This window comes from Pipistrellus hanaki (assembly GCF_964339955.1).
Source record: "Pipistrellus hanaki genome assembly, chromosome: 1".
Taxonomy (NCBI): domain Eukaryota; kingdom Metazoa; phylum Chordata; class Mammalia; order Chiroptera; family Vespertilionidae; genus Pipistrellus; species Pipistrellus hanaki.
This window is the reverse complement of record NC_140503.1, coordinates 99,143,595-99,159,053: the sequence shown is the minus strand read 5'-3', so window position 1 is coordinate 99,159,053 and position 15,459 is coordinate 99,143,595. Positions and strand designations below refer to the sequence as shown.

General features: G+C 46.5%; 1 protein-coding gene and 1 long non-coding RNA gene across 2 annotated transcripts in view; one reads left to right on the top strand and one right to left on the bottom strand.

Moving 5' to 3' along the window:
- Positions 1–15,459, bottom strand: part of LOC311633794 — a 96,746-nt gene that overhangs the window by 70,100 nt on the left and 11,187 nt on the right. The gene's annotated exons all lie outside the window — the stretch shown is intronic.
- Positions 941–7,410, top strand: TBC1D21 (TBC1 domain family member 21; the record flags this gene model as incomplete). Its single annotated transcript, XM_084906825.1, is given in 10 exon segments — positions 941–1,099; positions 1,245–1,349; positions 1,353–1,381; positions 2,495–2,589; positions 3,105–3,215; positions 3,330–3,430; positions 4,445–4,541; positions 4,763–4,863; positions 5,866–5,982; positions 6,637–7,410. Coding segments are annotated over 10 exon segments (1,200 nt in total), but the record flags the coding sequence as incomplete, so codon positions are not given.

Below are 15,459 nucleotides of genomic sequence, written 5' to 3'. Positions count from 1 at the left end.
TTGTTATTGTTTTAGAGCATTTTTAATTACTTTGTATGCAGTGTACTCATTTCCCCCCAAACACACACACACACACACACACACACACACCTTAATTAGTGCTTATTTTATATTTTTATTATAAAAGCAACATATATCTTTATAGAAAAGTTTGAAAATAAAATGAAAAGGAAAAATTACTTATAATCCTATCATTCCAAAATAATCACTATCATGCTGGCCAGTCTAACTCAGTTGGTTGAACACCATCTCATGCACCAAGAAGTCACAAGATTCCTGGCCAGGGCACAGACCCAGGTTTCAGGTTCAATTCTGGTCAGGGAGCTTATGGAAGGCAATCTATTAATGTTTCTCTCTCACATAAATATTCTCTCTCTCTTTTTCTCTCCCCTCTCCCTCCATCCCCCTTTCTCTAAAATTAATAAAACATACTTTTAAATAATAATAAAAATCACTGTTAGTTTTAGATCTTTTTTTGGTATTTTTTAGTCTTCTAACAATTTTATAGTGGTTAATTCATTATGTATTTGAGTCTATAAGATGTAGTTTTATAATATATTACAAACATTTATGGAGGATAGATAGTACATAGAGAAGATAGATACTGATTGTACAATTTTGTATTCTGCTTTTTTCTGTTAACATTTATATTTTTCCAGATTATTCACCCTTCTAAACATTGTTTTATATGCTTCATAATATTCCAATATGTATATAAACCATGGTTTACATAACTATTCCCAGTTTTGCATAACACTTAGAGCACTTGCATTTTTCATTTTGGTAAGTATGTGCAATGAAAATTATTGTGCATACAACATCTTAATATATTTTTTCAGTAATTTTTTTCAAGATAAATTTCTAGAAATGAGTCAGAGACTACTGTGAGCTTAGATTCACATTGCAAAATCCAGAGTATATCACTTAAAAATCACACTGAAAAGAAAAGCTAAAGGTCCCTAACAGAAGGCTAAGTGGTTGTCCTCCACAGGTGAAGAGAAAACCGCCCATTGACAAGACAGAATGGGATGGCTTCTTTGATGAGAACGGTCAGTTGGCCAAGTCACGAGACTTCATTTGTGTTAACATCCTGGAAAGGGTATGGTCCCCAAGCCTTGGTCTTTCCCTGGAACTAGGGAGCATGGGTGGACAGGGGTGGGTGGGAGGGAGGTAGAATTGGGAGAGGCTCTTTTGGCAGGTCATTCAGAGAACCCATGGCCTCTCACCCCCCATCCCAACCTCAGGGTCTGCACCCTTTCGTGAGGACAGAAGCCTGGAAGTTCCTCACGGGCTACTACTCATGGCAGAGTTCCCAGGATGAGCGGCTCACAGTGGACAGTACAAGGAGGTAGAACATTCCAGATCCTATAGGGAAGGGTGGGTAGTATAGTGGGGAGGGGGTGCTCACCCCAGCGTGGTTTTAAATAGACTTTAAACAGACTTCTCATTCTGAGTGGCAAATTTCCCATGGCACTCCTGACCCAGAAGGGGCCTTTACCAGCCCTGCCCAGTTCTATTTACCAGTCTACATACTAGCGAGACATGAGCTTGACCCCAACCCTTTCCCCACTATGTCCCATCTTTCCCCTGGGCCTGTGCAGCCTAGGGAGGTGGAAAAGATTGACATGCAGGGTGTGTCGTAGGAAAATCCAGGGCAATAAGGGGATCTGAGGGCTAGCTGGGGAACCCTGAGACAAGAGCCCACCTATGTTAGTTTCCTGGAGCTGCTTTAACAAAGCATTATAAACCAAGTGTCCTACCACAATAGAAATATATTAATTCTCTCAGTTCTGAAGGCCAGAAGCTCAAAAGCAAGGGCCTAGCAGGGCCTCTCTCCCCAGGAAGGCTCTATGGGAGCACCCTTAGGCCTTGTCTCTTGAAGGTTCTGGCAGCTCCAGACGTCTTTGGCATGTGGCTGCATCACTGCAGTCTATGCTTCTGTGGTTACATAGCCTTCTCCCTTCTCCCTATATTTCTCCTCTGTGTATCTCTTATATGGACACTTGTCATTGGATTTAGAACCCAACTAGGTAATTAAGAATGAACTCATCTTGAGAATGTTAATTATTATATCGGCAAAGACACTTTTTAAAGTAAGGTTACATTCACAAGTTCCAGAGGTTAGGACATGGACATGGGGGACATCATTCAACCTCATTGTGATGATGGGCACATAACACCCCCTCATTCAATTCTTATAATTCTGAGACATAGGTGCTAGTGTTATCCCACTCTACAAATGAGGACCCTGAAGCTTAGAGAAGGAAAGTGAGGTCGCCAAGGCTTGACCCTAGTTGTAGACCCCAATTATTAAGTTGTGAAGCAAGGATTCAGGTGTGTCCATCAGACTGCAGAACCATGAGGTGAATCTCATCTCCATCTGCACTCCAGGCGCATAGAAGAGCATGGTTAGGGCTGGCACAGGCAGAGTGGAGGGGAGCATCCCAGTCAGTGGGCACAGGTTCCTGATTTAGCCTCAGTCCTATTCTCATAGGAAAAATTATGAAGCTTTATGCCAGATGTATGAGAAGATTCAGCCCCTTCTGGAAAACCTGCACCGGAACTTCACAGAGACTCGGAATAACATTGGTGAGCAGACTGGGGTGGGAGGGCTGTGCAGAGGGGATTGCTGGAAGCCATCTCTGAGCCCTCCTCAGTCTTGTGAGGATATTTCTCCAGTTCCTGGGAGCTGTCTTGACATGAGCCTGAAATTTCCCCAGCTAAACTGTGGTTAGTCCATCCACCCACCTCTACTGGGTGCCCTTAGATGCCCGGGGAGCATGGTGTTTCCCTGGGTGCATGTTGTTCCTGCTGGTTTGTCTTCATCTCTTCTCACCTTGGTCTAGAACTGGGCTGGATTTGAATTGAATGAAGGGTCACAATCCTGGCACTGGGTTCCACCTGGTCAAAAATTTGGAAATGGGAAGAAACCCAGGCAACTCAGGGTGTGGTGAGAGATAGAGTTGGGGCGCAGGAGGGCAGGGGGAGCTGATGTTCCTTTTAAAGCTTTCTGCCTGGATTGGTTGGGGGAAATAAACTCACCTATAGACCTGCTGCTGGAGGTGATCTGATTCTATCCCTCCTGTCCCTTGCTTGCAATTTAGCATACGACATCCAGAAACTCTATGACAAAGATCCCCTGGGAAATGTCATTATTGACAAGAAGAAGCTGGAGAAGATCCTGCTCCTCAGCTATGTGTGCAACACCCAGGCAGGTGCGCCACAGTGCTGAGCCCCCTCTTCTCAATCCCTTGCTGGAATTTCTCCCCTGCCCAAACCCAGGCTCTACTCTCCTACTCAGCCCCTCCTAACCGGCCCCTCTCCCCCAGAGTACCAGCAGGGCTTCCATGAGATGGTGATGCTCTTCCAGCTGATGGTGGAACATGACCACGAGACCTTCTGGCTCTTCCAATTCTTCCTGCAGAAAACGGTGAGAGTTTGGCCTAAGATGAGGGCCTCCTCTTCCTCACTAAATCTTTAAACAACCCCTCGAGTTAGGCAGGCATTAGCAGCCCCAGCATTTCCTCTAGCCCTGGTACAGATCTTAGGGTCCCAGAGGAGCCTAAAAGTGTGCTCCCCAGTGCAGTGTGTTCTGGGTGCAGGTGGCAAGCACTGGAGTTGTGGAGGCTGGAGTGATGCCCTGAGTCCAGCTTTTACCAAATCTTGAAAGGATGTGACTGAAAAAGCCCAGTGATGGCACACATTTCTGGCATTCCTCTCCCAAATATGCTCGGCTCCCACAAACATTCCATGGCTCCTCATACCTTCAGAATAAAAATCCAATGACCTCTGCCAGGCATTCAATCCTCCATCATCAGGCTGCTCTCATGGCTCACTTCTCATGACCTGTGCTCCAGGCACACCGGGGACTCAGGATTACCCAGATGCACACCGCACTGTCCAGGCTAAAGGCTTTTATAATTGCTGCTCCCTAGAAAGACTTCATGATCCGTGAGAGGCTTCCCAGAACCCATTCTCATCCTTTCCTCCACCATACAATAGTGTGCATACTGTGCTTCTCTGGACCTGCTTCTCAACCACAGTATGTGTGCAGAAGAATAACAGGGCTCACTGCATTGTGAGCCACACCTGAAACATCTCTGCATCCCCATCTCTCTCTCTCTCTCTCTCTCTCTCTCTCTCTCTCTCTCTCTCTCACACACACACACACACACACACACACACACACATATGCTCACCCACAGGTGCACACATATATACAGATGGAAACACTGGCACACACAGACCACATAGACACAGACATGATGTGCTCATCTGTGCACACATACATTCACAACATCCAGACTTACACACAGAGACATGGGCCTGACCTAGAATACAGAGACATACAGAAACTCCCTGGAATTGGAGAGCAGGGCTGGCTTTTCTGGTGCCCACAAGCCCAGAGGATTTAGTTTCCCTCCCTCCCACCCATCTTTCACAGGAGCACAGCTGTGTCATCAACATTGGGGTTGGCAAGAATTTAGACATGCTCAACAACCTGATCAGCTTCCTAGACCCTGTGTTTGCTAAGCACCTAAGTGAGTGGACAGGGTTCATTTCAATGGGGTTGGAACCTGGGCAGTTGAAAATCCACCACAATCTCCAAGGGCAGCTGGATAAATGACAGTCAAACACATCCTGTGTTTCCCAAGTGTGTGGTATGCTCTGGTATCTGGCTGTCTGTTTCAGCTCCCTTGTGTGTGTCATCCATTTTCTCTGATATAGCCTCCTGTCTGGCACCCCGTTTCTCTCCCCACAGAAGGAAAGGGTGCGGGGGCTGTGCAGTCCCTCTTCCCCTGGTTCTGCCTCTGCTTCCAGCGCGCTTTCAAGTCCTTCGATGATGTTTGGAGGCTCTGGGAGGTGAGGTGCTCTGCTGGGGGACTGCCCCTCCCCTCAGGCAGGCAGCAGGAGAGCTCTTTGGCTTTGTTGTGGCTTTAGATGGAGTCTAGGTGCTCCGGGTTTATTAGGTCAGTGACCCTGCTCCTGCCCAATAAGGAGGAAGCTAGAGCACCAGTTCATCCATTTGTTCATGAGATCCCATCAACTTCACCTCTCTGGGCAGTCAGGGCAGAAGAAGGGGCCTTACAGCCTATTCTGTGGACACCTGGCCTGCAGCTCACTTCCCTGCCTCCTGCCAAGTGCCTCACTCTGCTCTCATTCCCTCATCTTCCTGTTCCTCCATCTTCCCATCCACTTGGGTGCTAGCTCCTTACTGAGCCTTCCCTCTGGAGGAGGTGGGTCCCCACAGACAGGTTGCACTGCAGTCCTTTGATCCCAGTCCCCATGGCCATCAGCAGATGAACCTCCCCTAGAACATACCTACCACCCATCACTGTCCTGTCCAGTGGCCTCTACTGTCTGCAGAACCCAGTCCAATGTTTAGCCTGAAAGGTTTAGCCCTATAATTCAACCCTGCTTTCCTCCTCCCTCCTGACCTGCTGGTCTCCATGCCCAAGTTGATGACCACCCACAGAACTTTGGTGACACTTGTTATTGTTGACATCAACCATTGCTTTGCTGAAGCTCCACTCAAATGTTACCTGGTTGTTCTCTGTACCTCTCTCTACCTCCCTCTCCACTACCCATCCCTCTCCCCAATTTCTCTCTTCCTCCTTCCTCCATCTAATAAATTCCCTGAAGGCTCTTTTTCTTATTCCCCCAGGAGCCTAGAACCCAGCATAATGCCTAGAACCCCAGAGGTAGCTGTGAGCACTTTTCTGAGTGAGTGAGTGAGTGAATAAGTTAGCAGTGAGGCCCAGGAATGTCTGACCCTGGGCATGTGGGTGGTGGGTACCTCACCATCTTAAGGGCAGTGCAATCTCAGGCCACAGGGCACAGACCAAGACTTGCCCACCCTAACAGGTTCTGCTGACAGGGAAGCCCTGCAGAAATTTCCAGGTGCTGGTGGCCTACAGCCTGCTGCAGATGGTGCGTGAGCAGGTCCTGAAGGAGAGCATGGCTGGCGATGACATCCTCCTGGTGAGAGCACCCTCTGGTCAAGCCCAGCCCCACAGCTTCTGGGGATTCCCCACCCTGCACTTTCCTGGCTGAAGGCCCCAGGCTCATGGGGAGCTGGGCTTCCGTGCCCTCTTTGCCCTGGGAAGGATCATGAAGGAAGCCAACATGTCCTGAGCACCACTCTGAGTGCTTTACAGATGCACTCATTTGAGCTTCACAACAAGCCTGACCCAGAGGGGTGATGCCCATCTTCATCTTCACCCCTATGTTTCCTATGAGGAGTCCAAGGTCTTGAATGGTATTTAACCACTAGGCTTGATTGCTTCACAGTTAATTTCTTGGCTCTAGCATCCTCCTGTGGCAAAAGATCTACAGTTTCCCAAAATTTCTAGCCAGTGCTGAAATCTTTATTCAAAAACATCTTAGGTGGCACCCCAATTGTAAAACAAGTCCTACTTGGCAACCTGTGAGATCCTCAGTAGAACCCCAGAACTCCCTAGACCTCAGTGTGAAAACTACAATTACCATCTCCCCAAAATATAAATTTCCAGTGTTGAAATTTCAAGCACTATGCCAGATGGGTTAGGAAAAGATCCAGTGGCCCCAGTGATGTCCATAAGTAGCGGTTTTGTTTGCTCAGCCTATGCCTGCTTCCTCCACCTTCTCCCGGCACAGGCCTGCAACAACCTGGTCGACCTTGATGCCGATGAGCTGATCTCTGCTGCCTGCTTGGTTTATGCGGAGCTCATCCAGAAGGATGTAAGTTTCCCCAATTATTTGTCCTTCTCCTCTTCCTTTTCCAACCCCAGGCAATGGCAGTTATATTCAGCTTCAGAGACAGTTTGTGCCACATTACCTGACACCAACCCACAGAGGTTATCTGGCGTGGTCTTTTTGCTGTTTTTATATGTAACTCATGCCTCCTCTGGCGGACTACGCTTCCCAAAAAAACAGCCCTGACCCGTCATTCCCTGCGTCCATCCCAGTGGATCTTGGCCTAGCACCGAGCACCCAGGGACTCAAGATAAAATCACTGGCTGCATGAACTGAAATATGAGAGCAGCAGACCAATGTCTGTTTCCCTCAACCTGCCAGTCCCTCCTCTTCCCAGGTTCCAAAGCCATTAAAGGATTTCTTACTCTGAGGACACACACAATGGACAGATGCCCTCAGTGGACAAGACAAAGGTGGTGCTTCATCCATGAGGTCAGGATCAAGTCCGCTGGGGTGTTAGGGTGAGGGCATAGTTAATACAGGTGCAATACAAACAGCCTTCTGGAGTCAGTCTGTGGTGGGCAGTGTGTGCCAGGTGCTGAGGGTAGACAGAGAGTCCAATGAGAAAAGAGGCCTAGGAGGGGAGAAGAGAGATTGCAAAGCTGGAGGCATAAATGCTGGGAAGAGATTGGATGGGTTGAGTCAGCAACTCCTCTGTGGCTAAGAGTTTTCCAAAGTGACAATAGTTCTGCACTGGGGAGCAAACAGTTAAGAGTCTAACCAACTCTAAGAGCCTTTCCACCTCCTGTGAAAGAGAGTTGAATGGTCTAATAGGCTTGTTCAATCCATTGGACTCAGTCCTGAGAGGAGTTGGCATCTCCCATTCCTCCCTTTACTCCCAACACACCAATCCCACATTAAGCTGTTTCTCCAGAGCTTCCCCAGCAGTTCGTAGAACAAAGCCCAAATCTCTGAGTAGCAGGTGATTCCACTCCTGGTTTCAAAGCCTCCCTCTCAATTGCACCTTCATTTATCAGTCTGAAAATATCTCCTCAAATTGAACTATCCTTTTCAGCTTTATACAATCTCCCCAGAGAATGCCACCTTTTTCCTGTCCAGGCAGTTCAGTTTCTCCCTGGGGCAGAGACTCAGCCACACACTCTCCCTAGGTGAGGCCAAAGCTTAGAGCCTGCCTGCCCATGCCCTGAGGGGTTCCTGAGGGTAGACATGAATATTGACCAGAAAGAGCTGGGGTTGGGACACTGACCAACCCCATAGCTGTTCGGTAAGTGTCTGCACATGTATACACACACACACACACACACACACACAGCCCTGCCCAGGGGCTACCATTTTTCAGAGAGGGTTGATGAATAAGAGAGGGATCCATTGGTTTTACTGTGGATCCTGGCCCTTGAGGGTGAGAGATAACCAGCTGCCCCATCCTTCTACTCCCATCCTATCACTCTCAGTGACCATAACTCCAAAGGCATAATCTCCCAGCATTCATTGGGAAGATTCATATACTGTGCTTCTCCTTAGGTTTATGTTCCCAAGACAGGTGATTTAAATAAAGATTCCTGCATGGAATACAGTGCTCCAAGAACAATACTGTGTTTTTATTCTACCAAAGAGCCAGAGTAAAAGACATCTTGGGGAGCTAACTGTAGCCTTGGAAAGAGAAAGTCCACAGAAACATCAAATAAGCATTTTCTAGTGCTTCTTTTGGCCTGGTGGCATTAGTTGGTCTGTGGTTTTTGGTTGGGATATCCACAATGCTGAACATCATCTCTTCCAAAACTAAAAATTAAAAGCATTCACTTCCTAGGCCAATGATTTTCAAACCTGTTTCTAAAGTCATTGTACCCCATCATAACACAGTCTTTCCCAGAAACCCAGTAGTTGATGTTGGGATGGGGAGCCCAGAGCCCTCCTTTCTGGGATCCCCATCAGACTCCTGCTCAAACTCACATCATTAACTCCAAGAAAACCTCTGTTGGTCTTAAAGATGAACTGGATTAAGTCTCAACACTGAATCGTTCCAGATTCAGATAAATTCCAGGTGATATAATGATGGACACAAATATCTTAGAAGAACCAAACTTCTGTTAGCTCATTTACAGCTCTCCTGACCTTGGACTGCAGATTATTGTCTTCTCACCATGGCTGATCATATCATGGAGCCAGAACAGGTTTCTCCTCACTTGTTTATCAGTTGTATAACCCAGTGCTATTTTTTCTAGGTCCAGTCAGGAGATAGAATTATGGGAAGAATTGAAATCCTAATCCTAAACTGTCTTTAATGTAGGGGCTGTACTAGTCCAAATAATATGTTAATTCAACACTTTTGTCCTTACTATGAGCTGCCAATTGTCCAGGCACTGAGAATGTAGCAGTGGGGAAAAGAGAGAGACAATCCCTGTTTCCATGACACTTAGCGTTGAATGGGGGCCATTCAACATTAAAGAATGTGTGATTACAAATTTCCTTTTGTGCTCTAAAGGACAAAAATGCAGTTTTAGGAGAGAAGATACAAATTAGTGGTGTTGGCAATGACATTAATGATGATAGTGGTGATGTCTATGATGGTAGTGATGATAGTAGTTGAGAGGAATTGTGATGTCAATAATAATGGTGGTGAATGATTGTGATATCAGTGAGGACAATAGTAGAAATGTCAATGATGATGGTGGTGGTGCTAATGGTGACTTCAGCAATGGTGTAGTGTTGGCAGCAGAGATGGCCATGTAAATATGGTGATGATAATGGTGATGTCAGTGAGGTTGATGGTTATCAGTGATGTTAGTGTCAACGGCATGGTAGGATTTGTGGCAGAGTTGATGTAGTGTAGTGTGATGATGGTAGAAGCTACTGGGATGTCAGTGATGACAGTGGCTGTTGGAGGTGGTGTCATCAATGGTGCATAGATTTGGTGGAGGTAGTGGTTGTGGTGATGTCAGTGGCAGTATTAGTGGCAGAGGTGTGATATCAAGTCTGCAATGTTAGAGATGAAGATGGTGGTGATTATGGTGGTACTTTCATCCAGTTAACAATGGCCATCTCTGTATTGATGTTGATGATCGTGTTGGTGGTGATGGCAATCATGGTAGAGGTGGAAAAAGTGATAAATTCAGGAGAGAATCCAAGATGGCTGCACAGGTAAACACCTAGCCGCAGCCGCACACAATTTCAATAAAATACAACTAAAATATAAAATGGACATTACCCAGAATTACAGGAAAGTCAACTGACTGGAAATTCTACAATGAGAAACAAGGAAAAAAACAGAAGGAAGAGCGGGGAGCTGTAAAAGCCTAAGGTATGGAGACACGTGGCGTGCACGGAGAGGGAGTCCCAGAGGCGCGCACACTGTGCGCAGAGGACGGACCGTTGACTCTGCTGCCAGATTGCCCTGACAGGAAGGAGACAAAGGCTCTGGACTGTGCTGGGCCCCAGTTCTGACTCCTCTGAACCCCAGTTCTAGGCCAGACCCCAAGGACTCAGGCTCAAACAGAGGGAGCTGGGCTGTAAGGCGGAACCCCGGGGGAGCAGCAAAAGGAGGTCCCGGAGGCACACATTGTGTGCAGAGAAGGGACGGTTGGCTGTGCCGTAGGATTGCCCTGGTGGGAAGGAGACAGGGGCTCCAGACTGCTCTGAATGCCACCTCCAACCCCACTTCCAACTGAACTGAACCCCAGTTTCGGGCTCATTGGGGGAGAGCCTACACTGTTTGGTAGCAGGCGAAAATCGAGGACACCTTTCTCTCAGAGGTGCTTGCAGCGAGTACTGAAGGACCCTGGGGATTACTGAGACTCAGAAACCGCATAGGGAGTGGCTGACAGAAGCCAAGCCTGTAGGCTCCACCCTGAAACTCCGCCCCATCAGGGAAATGGCAAAAATGCCAAGACAACAAAATAGATCACAAATGAAAGAAATGGAGGACAAAAAGCGACTGGATATAGAGTTCAAAACCACACTTATAAGGTTGTTCAAGAATCTCCTAGAAAAGGCCGATAAAATAAACGAGACCTCTGAGGATATGAAAAGGGATCAACTAGAAATAATTAGGGATCAACAAGAAATAATAAGGGATCAACAAGAAATAATAAGGGATCAACAAGAAATAAAGAATACATTGTCTGAAATAAAAAATATTATACAGAGTCCTAAAAACAGAATGTAAGACCGCAAGAATCAAGTCAAAGATTTGGAACATAAAGAGCCAGAAGACACTCCTCCGCAGAAGCAAGAAGGCAAGAGAATCCAGAAAATTGAAGATAATGTAAGAAACCTCTGGGACAACTTCAAGGAAACCAACATCAGAATTATGGGGTCCCAGAAGATGAGAGAGAGCAAGATATCAAAAACATACTGAAAGAAATAGTGACAGAAAACTTCCTCCACCTGGTGAAAGAATTGGACTTACAAATCCAGGAAGCACACAGAACTCCAAACAAAAGGAATCCAAATAAGAACACACCAAGACAAATCATAATTAAAATTCCAAGAGCAAAAGACAAAGAGAAAATATTAAAAGCAGCAAGAGCAAAGCAGGTAGTTACCTATAAAGGAGCACCTATACGATTGTCAGCTGATTTCTCAACAGAAACCATGCAGGCCAGATGGGAATGGCAAGAAATATTCAAGGTGATGAATAGTAAGAACCTACAGCCAAAAATAATCTATCCAGCAAAGCTATCACTCAGAATCGAAGGCCAGATAAAGAGCTTCACTAATAAAAAAAAAGCTAAAGGAGTTCATCATCACCAAACCAGAATTATATGAATTGCTGAAGGGGGTTCTTTCGGAAGAGAAAGTAAATAAAGATAAAAATTATGAACAACAAATACATAACTATCAACAAATGAATCTAAAAACCAAGGGAATTAAAAAAAAATCTGATGAACAATATTAACTGTTGAATATAATAGAATCAAAGTTATGGAAAGGGAGTGATTCTTGGGGGGAAAGGGAGAGGGGGATGTGGGAAGAGACTGAACATAAACTGTGCACCTATGGATGAGGACAATGGGGGGGGAGGGGAAGGGCAGAGGGTGGGCTGGGAACCTGGTGGAGGAGAGCAATGGATGGGGGGGGGGGGGGGAAAGAGGAACATTTGTAATAATATGAACAATAAAGATTTATTTAAAAAATAAAAAGAAAAGAAAATATTAAAAAAAGAAAAGAAAAAGTGATAAATTCATTCTGGAAAAACTAGTGCCTAACACATTTCCAATATAATATTTTTAAATGAGTCATAATGGCCATGATCATAGAGATGAAGAAAATGGAGGCACACAGGCATTATCTAAGCTTTCTAAAACTTGGCCCTGAGCCAGATGTGAAAACTTGGATAGGCTGTGTGCCTTCTGTGGCCTCACCCCACCTCTCCTCCTTTCACTCTTATTCCAAGCCTCTTCCCTGGGGGTCATTTGCTCCCTTTTCTCTGGCCACCTTGCTTGTCTTCATTCCTGGAGCTTGTCTTCATTCCTGGAGCCAGGATAATGGCTCTCTAGCTTCACAGAGGCACATGAATAAAGATCCAAGTCCTCTGGGCCCCTGAGTCTGTGTTTTAGACTCAGAAGGAGAGAAAGGAGGAAGGCTATGAGTGTACCCTCAGGCTAGCCAGACCTCAATCCATTGAGGGGGAAGAATTCCTCCCACCTTTAAGGGGAAGGACACACCAGCAGGGAGGCCTCCACTGCCCAGCACCCAACCCCATTGATATGGCCATGCTTGGAGTGGAGCACTGGCCTCTTAAAAGGACAAGGAGGGAAGAAGAGGTGGATTTTTAAAAAGTGAAGGAAGAAAAGTGGGATGTTTTAGAAAATGGGGGGATGGGATGAAATGGGAAGGAATGTAAGCTTCCTTCTTCACCTAACTAAAGGCCAACACTTACATTAGGGACCATCAACAGAGCTATGAGTTCTGGTTGAACATGGCAAAGTGACTAATGGTGCTTGGGCCCTGATCCTCAGGGCTGATGCTTCTCAGTAATGAATTTTCCAGACTACTCTTTAACCAGCCCAACACAGACAGGTGTACACACATATACTCCACACACTCACAGTGCAGCCCAGGCATCCTTGGCGGTGTTTTTGTTAACCTGACTGAGATGTAGCTATGCTAGAAAGATCTTTTTGTTTGCCTTTCAGAAGAGTCAGAATGTTCAGACCCATTTAGACCAAAGAAACTATCTTCTCTCTTACTGCATAACACATACACACTGCCATGCACAAATACACACTCATACATACACATACTCATCACTCATACCCACTCACACAAATACACACTCAAACATACACACAATACACACATATCAATACACACAATACACACATACTCACACCCACACTCACACACACATACACTCATACACACACACTCACATACACACCCATTCACACAACATGCATACACGCTCATACACACATATACTCACCCACACATACACACTCTCACACAAACACACATACTCACACAAATACATTCTCACACATGCTCACACACGTGTGCACATACACTCACAAATCCATTCACACACATACACACATGCATGCACATACACCTTTATGCCGTCATCAAGTCCTGCCGCTTCTACCTCTACATAGACTATTACTGGGAGAGAGAAGGTGACTTAACCATGTTCTCTGGCTCCTTTCTCTCCACATCTACACAGGCCAGGCTCTGTAGTCCAGAGCTCATTAGTGAGGTAGTCCTAAGGGGGCTCCCTGGCTCCTGCTCCTGCTCCTGTCTCCAACAATCCCAAAGAGATGCATCAGGCCCCATAATCTGGAACTGCAGCTCCTACCCCTAAAGGCAGCAAGTGTTCCCCAATCCCACCCTCCCACTGACCCTTTAGGGACCAGAGGGAGGGGACTGTGACAATAAGGAGTGGGCTGGAGTCCCAGGAGGTCAGGAATAAGGGCACTGTGGCTCCAACCCTCACAATAATTACAGCTGCATTTGCTGAATAATCCCTATGTCCCAAGACCTGTGCCAAGTACTCTTTTTATTGGTGGGGACCTTGAATCACAGGGGTACACAGCCAGTGATGGCAAAGTCAGAATTTGAACAGTGATGGTGAATCCCAGACCCTTCACTCTTAACACTGCAGTATTAGTTCTGTAGCTACTCCAGTGTTCACCTGCCCTCTTCCTGTTATGACCTTAGAACATCTGGAGAAGTTCAAACTGCAGCCAAGTTTACTGCATTTTGTTTTGAAACAAAGTTCAGGATGCTCTGGACAATCCTTCTCCAGTATGGGGCTCAGCTGGGGCTTTGTGGAAGTCAGTTTGCAGAGGTTAGAGTAAGGAGTCAAGGAGGGACTACCATGCCTCTCTCCCAGGCATGGCAATGGCAGCAGCAAAGCTGGGAGGCTGGAGTGGGAGAGAAGGCTAGAGGATGGCTGCACAGGAGCTGATTACTCCCCATACCTGCCCCTGCAGACCCCTCTCTGGACCAGCCCCCGGTGTCTGGTAGATGGGATGGAGTAAGACCAAGGTAGACAGGAAAACTCCCCATCAGTGCCAAGTGCTCCTCTGCTACATGGGAACCACCAGCCTCACTGCCCACAAGGGGAAATGATTTATTTCTGAGAACTCACCTAAAGCACTAGCATTCAACTGTCCTGCAATCCCTAGAGCTAGGCGAGCCTACACTGCTGAAAAGAGGAGGAAGGTAGCAGCAGGGGTGGGAGGGCAGAGTCACAGCAGAAGCTTTTTAATCTCAGCTGCACATTAGAACCACTAGGGAGCTTTTAAAAAATAACCCAGGCCCATGGCTCACCTATGAAATCAGAGTCTCTGGGGGTGAGTGAGAGTACAGGCACATTTAACCTCCACAGTTGGTTCCAGTGTACAATCAGGAGTGAACACCCCTGCACTTAGAGCAGGTGTCTGATGGAGGGGGTGAGTGGTTTAACACTTTTCTTCTGCACAGGATGGGGTGGGGGACTTGCCCAAGGTCACACAGCAAAAGAGTCATGGTCTGTAAAGGGCAGAAGTGACTGTGCAGGACACTATCTGAACTGATACCGAGGACCAGAGCTCATCACTGCAGCCAAACCCTTCCATCAGTTCCACTCTAGACCACATGAAAGTTTCAGGCTGCCCTCTCCTCAATGGCTTTTAAAGAACCTCCCACCTTCCCATCTTGAGCCTTCACCTGAATGACTCTAGAATTAAGCGTTCCAAATTCTTTTCTAAAATATCACATTAAAGAGTCTCTTTAGGAAATTAATAAGTACCCAAGTCTCAAAAACCCAACGCTCATCTGCAGTGATATGCAAACAGCACCTGAACACCCACAGTATAGCACTCAGAAGCTGGGAAGAAATGGAAAGCAAATGTATTCAATCACTATAAGGACAGCCCCAGACTAAGGGCCTCAATCTTTAACCAGACAGCAGCTGTCTCTTTCAGTACAGGCATGGCTGACAGAAGGGCTGAGCTGCCTCCTGTAAAAAGCATCTTGAGGAAGGTTCAAGATGAGGGTGTGTTCTGATATCTGGCTTGCTGATGGTGTCATCTGAGAAACCTAGGAAGGGTATCTGCAGGCAGGATAATGTTCTCTGACTAGGCTCATTGTCCAAGTTCCAGGTTCAATGCCAGGTGGAGAAAAGGTGATGGTGACAGGATGGTGGAGGCCCTGGGAGAGATTATGTGGAATTGATAGGGTTGGAAATAGCTGAGAAGATGGTAGAGATAGAGGTGAGAATGAGGAAGTCCCTGGTAATGATGGTGATGACAGGGGTGAAATGGGGTTAGAGGAGATGATAGC